This window comes from Chiloscyllium punctatum, chromosome 2, assembly GCF_047496795.1.
Source record: "Chiloscyllium punctatum isolate Juve2018m chromosome 2, sChiPun1.3, whole genome shotgun sequence".
Taxonomy (NCBI): domain Eukaryota; kingdom Metazoa; phylum Chordata; class Chondrichthyes; order Orectolobiformes; family Hemiscylliidae; genus Chiloscyllium; species Chiloscyllium punctatum.
The window spans coordinates 62,587,264-62,599,949 of NC_092740.1; the positions used below are offsets into that span (position 1 = coordinate 62,587,264).

The 12,686-nt window shown below is 40.9% G+C and overlaps 1 protein-coding gene across 2 annotated transcripts in view; it reads left to right on the forward strand.

Moving 5' to 3' along the window:
* Positions 1–12,686, forward strand: part of LOC140484709 (leucyl-cystinyl aminopeptidase-like) — a 122,175-nt gene that overhangs the window by 39,214 nt on the left and 70,275 nt on the right. For both annotated transcript variants that reach the window (XM_072583434.1, XM_072583445.1), the window contains exons 2-3: positions 1,049–1,892; positions 6,960–7,098. In XM_072583434.1, coding sequence (XP_072439535.1) covers positions 1,049–1,892; positions 6,960–7,098 — 983 coding nt within the window. The remainder of the gene's footprint in view (positions 1–1,048; positions 1,893–6,959; positions 7,099–12,686) is intronic.

Here is a 12,686-nt window from a genome sequence, read left to right on the forward strand (position 1 = left end):
TTCTTCTAAACTCTAATGAATAAAGATATAACCTGTTTAGCCTTTCCTGATAAATCAATTCCATCATCCCAGGAATCAGCCTAATGAATCTTGTTGGAACAGTGTCCAATGCCATGACAAGCACCAATGTTACACCATAGTTTCACCAGAAATATCCAGGCATTATCCTCAATCAGTGCCAAGTTAATGTTGAATTCTAGAACTTATTAGTTTCAGTTGTGAGTATCCTGTGGCCTCAGGTAAAGAGTTAAGGAACGTAGCAAGCATTCAAACAATCAAACCTGCTGTATCACCAACTGATAAAACTTGCTGAGGTTCTTATTAGAAGCTGGTTATCAACAGGTTATGTTGGTAGCCAGATGTGAGCAACAATTATGGCATGATGGTCTTGCTCCTTGAGGTTGATGCTAGGCCTTATATTCTTTATTTAAGCCAAAGAAGGAAAATCCTGAAATTTGAATTTATTGTGGTTTTGAAATTTGAATTGTAGAGTGGTTATGTACAGAACTACTATAGTTTTGCACTGCAGTTCAAACTGTGTTTCTCTTGTGAATCCTAGAGTTGCACAAGTTGCAGGTCATCAGAATTCTATAATATTTTACAATCCCATCAAATTTTCCCTTTACATACATAGGAAATAATAGATATTAATTAAATCGTTTTCACTGAAATAGTATAATTATTATACATTACATTTTGTAGTGAGTGGAAGCCTATTGCAACTCTCCCCTCTTTCAGAAATATTTGACTCTTGCTACTTCAGATAGATGTCAACATCAACAAGCCCCCACCTCAACCTGAGCTGCACATGTTATTTAATTTCTGAATAACAGATTTGATGTAATGGTTAATTGTTATAAGAATTTGATCCTGAATCTGCCCGTTAGTAATTGGATGACGTATAGTATCTAATATTTATTTTACAATTTAATAGAAATACCATTCGTGGGGCATTTGCCCTTGAGCTTGCTGGAAATATTTTGTACAGTACCAGTCTATGTAAAACACCCTGAATATATTTGAAACTATTTTGATTTGTGTCTTTCAGAGCGAGCCCAGTTGCCCAGAAACATGATTGAAAATAGCATGTTTGAAGAGGAACCTGATATAGTTGACTTGGCCAAAGAGCCACGCCTTCATCCCCTGGAACCTGATGAAGTTGAATATGAGCCCCATAGTTCACGACTGCTGGTGCGTGGCTTAGGAGAGCATGACCTGGAAGATGATGAAGAAGACTATGAATCTTCTGCAAGGTTATTGGGCATGTCATTCATGAACAGGAGTTCCAATCACCGCAATAACACGTCAGGGGTTTATAACCGGGAAGCATCATGGGGACCTTGTTCCTTTTCTTCTGCTCGGACTGTACTTGTTGGAGCATTTGTCGTGGTAATTATACTTTCAATAGCGATGGTCGTCTACTTTCTGCCAAAATGTACCTTCACCAAAGAAGGCTGCCATAAAAAGAACACAACTTTAACACCCATATATCCTTTGGCAACTAATGGCCAGGTATTTCCTTGGCCAAAGATGAGATTATCTAATGCTGTTGTACCAGTGCATTATGATCTTACTTTGCATCCCAATCTTACCACGATGAAATTCACAGGTTCTGTACAAATAACCCTCCTAGTCAAGGAGGATGTCAATAACATCACTCTCCACAGCTATGGTCTCAATATCAGCAAAGCAACCATTGTTCCAGAGGCATCTAATCAAGCAAAGGATGTCCAGATTTTGGAATACAGACCACATCAACAAATTGCAATTACAGTTAATCCAGCATTGTTGAATGGAAAAACGTACACACTGAATCTGGAATATGCAGCAAATCTGTCTGATGGTTTTTCAGGATTTTACAAAAGCAGCTATCAAAGTAAAAACAAGACAAGGTAAACTAATTCTTGTCAGTATGATTTTCTTTGTGTAATTATTATTCCCCACTAGATTGCATTTGTATATTGTCTTCAAACAAGGAAATAAGTCTTCTCAGTTTTGTCTGATTTGCCCTGTTGTGTACAATTGTTGTGTAGACCAGCTATTTGTGCCACTTCACTGATGAAACTATCGTTTTCCTCGAAGTATACTGTTAAGTATTAACAATGAGCCTAGTTACTACTAAACTGAAATTCAGAATATGAATTTAAATTTAATAAATCTGGCCATTTGTGGATGAGCACTCAAACTTAGCCATACTGGTCTGAAAATGACTGATCTCTAAAGTGCTGAAAATGTGTTGCTGGTAAAGCGCAGCAGGTCAGGCAGCATCCAAGGAGCAGGAGAATCGACGTCTCGGGTATGAGCCCTTCTTCAGAAAATGCTCCTTGGATGCTGCCTGACCTGCTGCGCTTTTCCAGTAACACATTTTCAGCTCTGATCTCCAGCATCTGCAGTCCTCACTTTCTCCTGATCTCTAAAGTGCTCAATTGTCATTGATAATTCAAGTGACTTATTCAGGAAAGAAAACCTGCCAGCCCAAATCAGTCTGTTCTACACATGATGCAAGGCTGCATTGTACAGTTAATTCTTAGAGTCCTCTGATGTGTCTAGCGATAGATGGACAGTAAATGTGGTTTATCAACATTTCCCGGCAACACATTGTTTTCCAAGAAAAAAGTTGAAAATGTGGCCACCACTTTCTTTACACATTTCTGCAATTCGATGACAGGTTCACAATTTTTTTTTCTTCATTGCGATTTGGCCACAAGATGAACAACAGATTAGTTTGGTTTTGGTTGGGAAGCACTGCAGTGCTCATTGTTTAAAATGGTCTTCTTGAATTTCAAATGTTTTGTTTACCTGGTCTTGCTTGTTTAGCCATCTTTGACTGCCAAAGCTATGCACCAGTCTTATACTTCTGTGAACTTCTTTATCAGACAGTGAAAAATTGAATTCTTTTGGCATTGACCCTTGAATCTGAACTGAGTCCCTGACAAGCTTGAATTCAGGTTGGTCATTTTGTGACTTCAAAGAATAAGGAAATCCACCCTTGCATGGACTTGGAATCATAGAATCATTAAGTACAAAAAGGCCCTTCAACCCATTGCATTTGTACTGCCAAAATGCATGACTGCCTGCGCTAGGCCCTTAGCCTTGAATGTTATGACACTTCAAGACCTCCTCCAATTACCTTTAGAAGATTGTGAGGTTACATGCCTCAACTACTCTCCCATTCAGTGTATTCCAGTACACCCCACCACACTGTGGGTGTAAAGCTCTTCCTATAAGATCTCTCTAAACCATTTGCTTTTTACTTTAAAAAGTGCCTCTTGTTCCTGACCCTTCAGCTAAGGAGAACAACTGATTTCTAAAAACCTTGTCTATGCCCCTCATACTCTTAAATACCTTAATCAGCTCCCCATCAACCTTCTGTGCTCCAAAGAAAAGAGTTTGAGCTTATTCAGCCTTTCTTCATGACGGAAGGTCCTCCATCCCAAGTGACATCCTTCCTATAGTATGGTGACCAGAACTGCACATGATACTCCAGCCATGGCCTAACCATAATCCTAGTACAGTTCCAACATAACTTCCGTGCTCTTATAAACTATGCCGCAACTAATAAAGGCAAGTGTCCAGCATATTGTCTTAACTACCCTGTTAACCTGTCTTGCCGCCCTCAGGGATCTATGAATAAGCATCCCAAGATCCAACTGTTCATATGAACCTCTTACTGTCCTGCCATTTATTGAGTACTCCATTGTCTTGTTACATCTTTCAAAGTTCATCATCTCACATATAGCAGGGTTAATTTCCATCTGCTCCACTGATGTGCCAACCTGACCAATCCACTTTGATCCTCCTGTGACCTAATATCTTCCTCCTGCAGCAGATGGACTGCTGCAGTTCAAGAAGGCAGCTCGTCACCACCTCAAGGGCAACTAGGGATGTGCAATAATGCTGGCCAGCCAGCAGCATCCACATCCCACAAATGAATAAATAAAAACACAATTACCTGGATCTGGGGATCTGTCCACTTTTAAACAGTCCACCACCAAATCTTTGTGTCATCTCCAAACTTACTTATCATTCTCCTCCCCCACATTCTCATCAGCATCATTTACAGATATCATAAACAATAAGGGATCTGGCACTGATTCCTGTGGTACACCACTGCACACTGGGCTCCAGTCATACAAATAGGCTTCTATCACCACCCTTTATCTCCTGCCATTAAGGTAATTTTAGATCCAAGTGCCAACTCACCCTGGATCCCATGAGATTGTATCTTCTTTATCGGTTTCCCAAGTGGGACCTTGTTGAAGGTCTTGCTGAAATTCATATGAACTATGTCAACTGCCCTACCCTCACCTACATACCTAGATTTGTTAGGAGTAACCGCCTTCTGATAAAGCCATGCTCACTATCCATCCATTATTCAGTCTTGCCTATCTAAATGGTGATTCATTTTCTCTTGAGTATTTTCTTCAATAGTTTCCCTACCATTGAAGTAACATTTACTGATAGTCCCCTGTCTTGTAAAGTGGTACCACATTAGCTGTCATCTAGTCCTCTGGCACGTCCACTGTGGCCAGAAACAATTAAAAAATTTGGGGCAAAGCCCCTGTTAAATTTTTCCCTTGTCTCCCACAACAGTCTGGGATACAAATGCAGCATCTATCCAATCTACAAAATACATTGCAGAAACTCACGAAAGATCCTTAGAAAAGATCATCCAATCCCACAACAACTTCCATCTAGAAAGACAAGGACAACAGATGTATATTGGAACACAACCACCCTCAAGTTCCTGTCCGAGCCACTCATCGTCCTGACTTAGTTGCTGGAACAAAATTCTGGAATTCCCACCCTAGTGGCATTGCGTATTAACTCCCAGCAGATGGACTGCTGCAGTTCAAGAAGGCAGCTCGTCACCACCTCAAGGGCAACTAGGGATGTGCAATAATGCTGGCCAGCCAGCAGCATCCACATCCCACAAATGAATAAATAAAAACACAATTACCTGGATCTGGGGATCTGTCCACTTTTAAACCAGCGAAATCTTCCAATTCCTCCTTGCTACTTATATCAATCCTCTCAAAAAATTCTCAATCCATCTTCTCGAATTCTGTGCTTGTACCCTTCTTTCAAGTAAAGACAGATGTGAAGTACTCATTTAACATTCTATCAATGTCCTCTGGCTTCATGCCCTTGGTCCCTAATGAGTTCTACTCTTTCTCTTCTTATTCTCTTCCTCTTGATATTCTTGGTGACTATCTTGGGATTCTCCCTGATTTTGGAATTCTGCCTAATCTTTCTCATCGCCATTTGTCATGCATCCTCTTTCCTCTCCTAACTGCTTTCTTGCATTCTCTCTGCACTTTTCGTACTTTTCCAGGGCGTCCATAAGTTTGCTCTGTAACTGATACACATCTGTCGTAACCTTTTTATCCAGGCCTGAATATTCTTAGACATCCAGGTTCTCTGAGTTCTTGCTTTACATTTCACCCTAGAGAGAAGATGTTGGGCCTGTACTCTCCCAGTAACTTTTTGAATGCTTCCCACTGTTCTGCTGTAGATTTACCCGTGGTGGCTCAGTGGCTAGCACTGCTGCCTCACTGCATCAGGGTCCTGGGTTTGATCCCACCTTTGGGTGACTATCTATATGGAGTTTATATGTCTGCCTGGGTTTGCTGTGGTTTCCTTCCACAGTCCAAACATGTGGATTACCCATAGGGAGTGAGATACTTTTTAGGGGTTTGGTGTGTCCCTGATTGGCCAATGGTCTACTTCTGCACTGTTATGATTCTCGTAGTTCAAAGTCTGTTTTGGCCAGAATCTGCCTTGTTTTAATAAAATCTGCCTTACCCCAATCCAAAACCCATTTTGCAGACCATCTTTCTCCTTTTCCATAACAAACTTAAAACTGATGGAGTTGTGTCACTATCACTAAAATGATCCCTCCCTGCTTTGTTCCCCAGAATTAGGTCCAGTGCTGCACTGTCCTTTGTAGGATCTTCAAGATGTTGATGTGAAAAGGTGTGCTGTATATATTTCAAGAAATTTGCCCCTTCTAAATCCTTTATTATATGATTATCCCAATTAATGTTGGGACAGTTGAAATCCCCAACTGTATTGTTATTTTTACATGCTTCAGTGAGTTAACTACATATCTGCTCTTCAATTGCTTGTTAACTGTTTAGGTTTTGTTACAGTCTTTTGACATCTGGCTTATTATTGTGAAACACATTCATACAAAATTGAAGAACATCCTTGATTGAGCTAGAAACCTTTGTTCTTCCGGCATTCACAATCTCCAATCTGACTTTTATAGTTACTGTTGTTCATTTTGAACTGACGGCTGAGTTGCTTCTCAGAGGGTTAAATGAAGAGTGCTTATTGGTGTAGGTATGCATAGTTTCCAGAAGGTATCTCAGGATAGCAGTTAGAAGAGACACTTAATATGCACATCTTTGGATTGTGGGTGGAAACCAGAACATCCAGAGAGAACCCATGCAGACAAGGGGAGAATGTACAAACTCCACACACATAGTCGCCTGAGGGTGGAATCCAACCCAGATCCCTGGCGCTGTGAACAGCAGTGCTTACCACTGAGTCACCGTGCCGCCCCAGATTCTAGATCTGGGCTAGATTCTGTCACAAGTGAAAACAAGGTCAATGTGTGGACCCTGTCAGGTCCCCTAAGAAGCTTTCATATTTCAGTGAGGTCTCCCCCAACCTACTCCATTTCTTGTAATATGAAAATCACTTCATACCTGAACCTTCTGCAGACTGCCTCAACTGTCAGTGTACTTCTAAGTATGGTCTGACTAGTGTTCTGTCTACTCTTAGTAAGACTTCCTTCCTCCATTCCCTTTGAAACTGAAAGTTTAAGGTTCAATTTCCTTTTAGGTAAGGTCTGAAAACACAAAATAATGGTTTGAACCATCACAGAGTATACAAGATTTCTAATAATTAGAGTTTATTTTCAGAACAACATGCTTTTCTCTGTCCTTTTACAGAATATTGGCTGCCACACAGTTTGAACCATCTTCAGCACGAAAGGCTTTCCCATGCTTTGATGAACCAGCTTTTAAAGCAACTTTTACAATCAAGATAATCAGGGAAGCTGAGCACATCTCATTATCCAACATGCAGAAGGTTAAGGGAAACTTTTTTCTCATAATCTTATAATAAAAATATATGCCCCAGATTTTGCTGAGGTGAACTCCATTTGTTAAATCTAACATTACATGTTTGTTTACATTTTCAAAACTTTTGTTCATGATATAGTTATAAATTTGAGCCGGTAATGGCTCGGTTTTGGAAATGGGATATCTGAGACCTTGCCGAGCAACAGAACAAGAAGTCTAGCTCCCTAATCAAGAAGATTAAAGAGTTGTAAAATAAATAGAATGACAGAGAAGGAGGGGAACTAAATTGGGTGAATTCACAATCTAATCAGCTTCACAAATGCAAACAAACAGGAAAAGAAAAATTGTTTTAAAGAAAGGAAAAAAGGAAAAGTGAGAGGAATTTTTTTAAAGCCTGGAAGAATTCAGAAGCTGGAAGAATGGAGTGTCTTCCTTAACTTTTATTTTCTGGGCAGCTATTAAAACGTATGAACGTATGAGTTCAAAGCAGGAGTGGGCCACACAGTCTCTTGAGTCTGCTCCACTATAAAACATTAACAATATTAGGCCATTAAAAGGTATTATTTAGATTACTAGAATTAATTTTCTGTAATGAACTGAATTACTATTTAAATATAGTAACGTCATGAAGATTACAGGGAGGCTAATGCAATATACTGTTTTGTGGCTCAACTGAATTAAGATTTCGATAGCAGATGGGAGGAAATAGTTCTAGAGACTTTCAAAACTGGGAACGTAAAAGTGGTCAATCGTTATGATGAGACAATACAAGATATAAGCTTAGGATTTAATAGAATACTAAAGTGTCAAACTTTAGACATAAAGATGGAAAATGGCAGGACACGCAATGAAATTGATGGTGTTGTCACGATGTTTCTGGGAAGGGGAAAAGGCTGTGTTTAATTGGAGTAATTTTCTGTTCAGCCAGGTTGAAGAATACTGTGGAAATTTGAATGTAGAATCAGTTGTGAGGTAGGGCTATGTGTTGTCAGTGTGTACATGGAACCTGATGTTTGAGATAATATTGCCAAGGGGCAATAAGGAGTTAAGGAAGAAGAGGATAGGTATTCATTTGATTGTAAAGATAATGGCATCCATTTGAACAGTGAAGCCATTACTGGAGATTTTCTGTGATTGCGTAGGCAAGAGTGAATCAAGGTGAGGGCAGTTAAGCAAAGCTCAGTAAAGAGAGGAATTGTAGAGGGATATTTGACTTGACAATGCCAAAGGGTGTCAAAGAATTTCAGAAGGAATGGGAAGGATAGCGCTTTCCAGTCAATCAAGATGTTATTTATGCCTTTTCATTAGGACTGTAATAGTGGTGTTGAAACTTAATTGAAGCAATTACGAATTTACTGAAACGTTAGGCATGAATTTTGGAAGCAGTTACACTTTCAAGGACTTAGAAAAGGAGAATTATAGATGAGAGTTATATAACATCTATCATTTGGGGAATGTACTCGATCTCACTATTTAAAATGTTTTGGGTTCTTGCTGTTGGTTTACTGCCCAAAGAATACTGCAGCTGGTAATGGATATGTGTGGTTGGCCTTTCCTCCGATAACCTTCAAACTTGCTACTCACGCTAACTAAAGAAGAGTCATTATGTGACAAGGTTACAATGTTTATGCATGCAGTCAGTACATTTAGGAGATGCAAAAGGAGAATAAAATCAGTAGAATGAAGATACAGTAATCTTGTCAGCCCTGTCTGAAGTTAGAGTTACTGTGAGGAATTGAATGTTGCTATTACATTCCTTACGCTTGTCAAATGAGGTATTCCAGTTGTTGTTCTGATGCATGCTTTTCTTTCGGAAAGGAGAAAGCTTTCATTATTCAAAATAAATTCCCCCAGTGTAGTACAGTCTACAACAATCCAGGAGGTTGAAGCATGTTAGCTGATGACGGCAGACTGTTTGAACTATGTCTAGTTTTAAGTTGGCTGTGAGGGAATAAAAGAGAAGCAACAGGTTTTTTAAAAGTGCATTTTTTGATGTTACGTAAGACTGCAATTCTTTCACTTCTTCCAATGTTTACTTTCCTGATGATGTCAAGTAAACTTGACATTCATTTAAATTCTAATGAAAAGTTACCACTTAAACAAGGTACCAAAAGATCTCTGACATCTAGTCATCAGCATCTTATCATAGGTAATATCTTAAGAGTGAGAAAAAGGTTTGTCAATTTTTGTTTCTTTCATTTATGTCATAGAGTCAGAGGGTCCTACAGCATGGAGACAGGCCCTTTAGCCCAAATTCGTCCATGCCAACCAAAATGTCCATCAACCCTAACCCCATTTCCCTGCACTTAGCCCATATCCTTCTAAACATTTCCTATCCATGTATTTGTCCAAATGCCTTTTAAATGTTGTTAATGTACCTGCCTCAACCACTTCCACCTGCAGCTCATTCTATACGCGCACCACCTTCTGCGTAAAAAAGTTGTCCCTCATGTTCCCTTTGTTCTTTCCCATCTATCCTTAAACTGATGCCGTCTAGTCTGTGATCCCCCAACCTGGGGACAATGACTGAGTATATTCACCCTATCCATGTGTCTCACGATCTTACTCACTTCCATAAGATCCCTCTCAGTCTCCACACTCTAAAGATAAAAGTCCAAGCTTGTCCATCCTCTCCCTATAACTTAGATAGTTGAGACCTGGCAACATCCTTGTAAATGTCTTTCACACCCTTTCCAGTTTAATAACATCCTTCATGTAGAAAGGAGACCAAAACTGAACAGAATACTCCAAGTGCGGCCTCACCAATATCCTGTACAACTGCATTGTAACTTCCCAACTTTTACTCTCAATGCCCTGACTAATGAAGGCCAGTGTGCCAAAAGCCTTCTTCACTGCCCTATCTACCTCTGACTCCACCTTCAGAGAACGGTGCACGTGAACTCCAAGTCCATCTGTTCCACTACGCTTAATAAAGCCTTACCATTCACCATGAAACTCCTACTTTGATTTGACTTTCCAAAATACAAGACTTCACTCTTATCTATAGTAAACTCCATTTGCCATTTCTCAGCCCACTTCCCCAACTGATCAAGATCCTGCTGGAATTTCTGATAACCTTCCCCACTGTTCACGATACCTTCTATTTTAGTGTCATCTGCAAGCTTACTAATCATGCCTTGTATATTCTCATCCAAATCATTGATATAGATGACAAACAGTAATGGGCCCATGGTAACCCCTGATGCACTCCACTAATCACAGGCCTTCAGTCTGACAAACATCCTTTCACTATTACCCTCTGCTTCCTACCATCAAGCCAACTGTGTATCCAATTTGCCAACTCCCCGGATTCCATGCCATCTAACCTTCCAGAGCAGCCTACCATGTGGAACCTTATCAAAGACCTTACTGAAATCCATATAGACTACATCCACCACCTTGTCCTCGTCAATGTTCCTGGTCACTTCATCAGAGAACGCTAACAAATTTGTGAGGCATTATCTCCAACACATAAAGCCATGCTGACTATTCCTAATCAACTCGGAGAAAGTGAGGACTGAAGATGCGGGAGACCAGAGTTAAAATGTGTGGTGCTGGAAAAGTACAGCCAGCCGGGGATGGTCTCTGAAACGTTCCGCAAATTTCACAGGTTACCTGACTTGTGGATTATAATTATTCTAGCACAGTCCTAAACTGTTCTACGTTACAGGAAAGTACAAGGGTTGCAAAAGATGAATAGTAGGAGCTAATACCAAAAATCAATAGGAGATACAAGGTTTGGTTAGGAATAGCGTCAAAAGTGTGGTGCTGGAAAAGCAAAGCCGGTCAGGCTGCAGCTGAGGAGCAGGAGAGTCAGCGTTTCGAGCGTGAGCTCTTCATCAGGAATGTTGGGTGGGGGGCCAAGGGGTCTGAGAGATAAATGGGAGGGGGATGGGGCTGGGGTGAAGGTTTAACACATGCACCAATCAACCCCACCGTCCTGTGGCTGAATACTTCAACTCCCCCTCCTACTCTGCCAAGGGCATACAAGTTCTGTGCCTCCTGCACCACCAAATTCTAGCCACCCGATGCCTGGAGGAAGAATGCCTCATCTTCCGCCTTGGGATCCTCCAACCATTTGGCATCAATGTCGATTTCACCAGTTGCCTCATCTCCCCTCCCCAGCCTTATCCCAGATCAAACCCTCCAACTCAGCACTGCCTGCTTGAACTATCCTACCTATCCATCCTCCCTTCCACCTATCTGCTCCACCTTTCGCTCCAACCTATCACCATCACCTCCCACCTTCACCTACCTATCATATTCCCAGCTACCTTCCCCCCCAGCCACGCCCCCCTCCCATTTATCTCTCAGCCCCCTTGGGCCTCCCCGACATTCCTGATGAAGAGCTCATGCTCAAAACATTGATTCTCCCACTCCTCGGGTGCTGCCTGACCGGCCATTGCTTTTCCAACACCACACTTTTTGACTCTACTCTTAATCAAACCCTGTGTCTCCTGTTGATTTTGGTATTAGATCTTATTAATATTGAGTACAAGGATTGGGATGTCATGTTGCAGCTGTACTGAACATTGGTTAGGCCACTTTTGGAATATTGCGTGTAATTCTGGACTCCTTCCTATCGGAAGGATGTTCTGAAACATGAAAAGGTTCAGAAAGGATTTACAAGGATGTTGCCAGGGTTGGACGATTTGAGCGATAGGGAGAGGTTGAATAGGCTGGGGCTGTTTTCTCTGGAGTGTTGGAGGCTGAGGGGTGACCTTACAGAGGTTTATAAAATCATGAGGGGCACGGATAGGATAAATAGATAAAGTATCTTTCCTAGGTGGGGGACTCCAGAACTAGAGGGCATAAGTTTAGGGTCAGGGGGAAAGATATAAAAGAGACCTAAGGGGCAACTTTTTCACAGAGGGTGGTGCGTGTATGGAATGGGCTGTCAGAGAAAGTGGTGGAGGCTGGTACAATTACAACATTTAAAAGGCATCTGGATGGGTATATGAATAGGAAGGGTTTAGAGGGATGTGGACCAGGTACTGGCAGGTGGGCCTAGATTGGGTTGGGATATCTGGTCGGCATGGAAAAGTTCGACCGAAGCATCTGTTTCTATGCTGTACATCGCTGACTCTATAAGCTTTGCAGCCCTTGTACTTTCCTGTAACATAGAACATTTAGGAGTGTGCTGGAAAAATTACAATCCGTAAGTCAGATGACAGCATTTCATGCGCAAATGGACATGAGTGTGAGATCAAAGCATTTAGCATCCACAGCCTGCATAAGTGTATCTTACTGACCTGTTGTTTTCAGCTTCTCCTTTTGGTTTCTAGCATTTGCAGTAGTTTGCTTTTTTACGAGCTTATTAGCTGTGTGACTGTAAGTTTATTTTAAATGGAAACTGAAGCTTATGTGTGAATTATAACTGCTAATATAAATTGCTGTTACATATACTTAACAAGACTGACTTCTTTAGATATGTTTAGTGGAAGATTGTGGCCTGTTGAAGTAATGTATTTAAATTAATTATGGTTCCGCAGTGATTGTGTTCCCTTGGGCACAAAACTGGAACCGACAAACAGTACAGAAGTCAGTCAAAGTGAGAGGTGTGGTGTATTGACAAGCAGTTCACCTTCTACACAA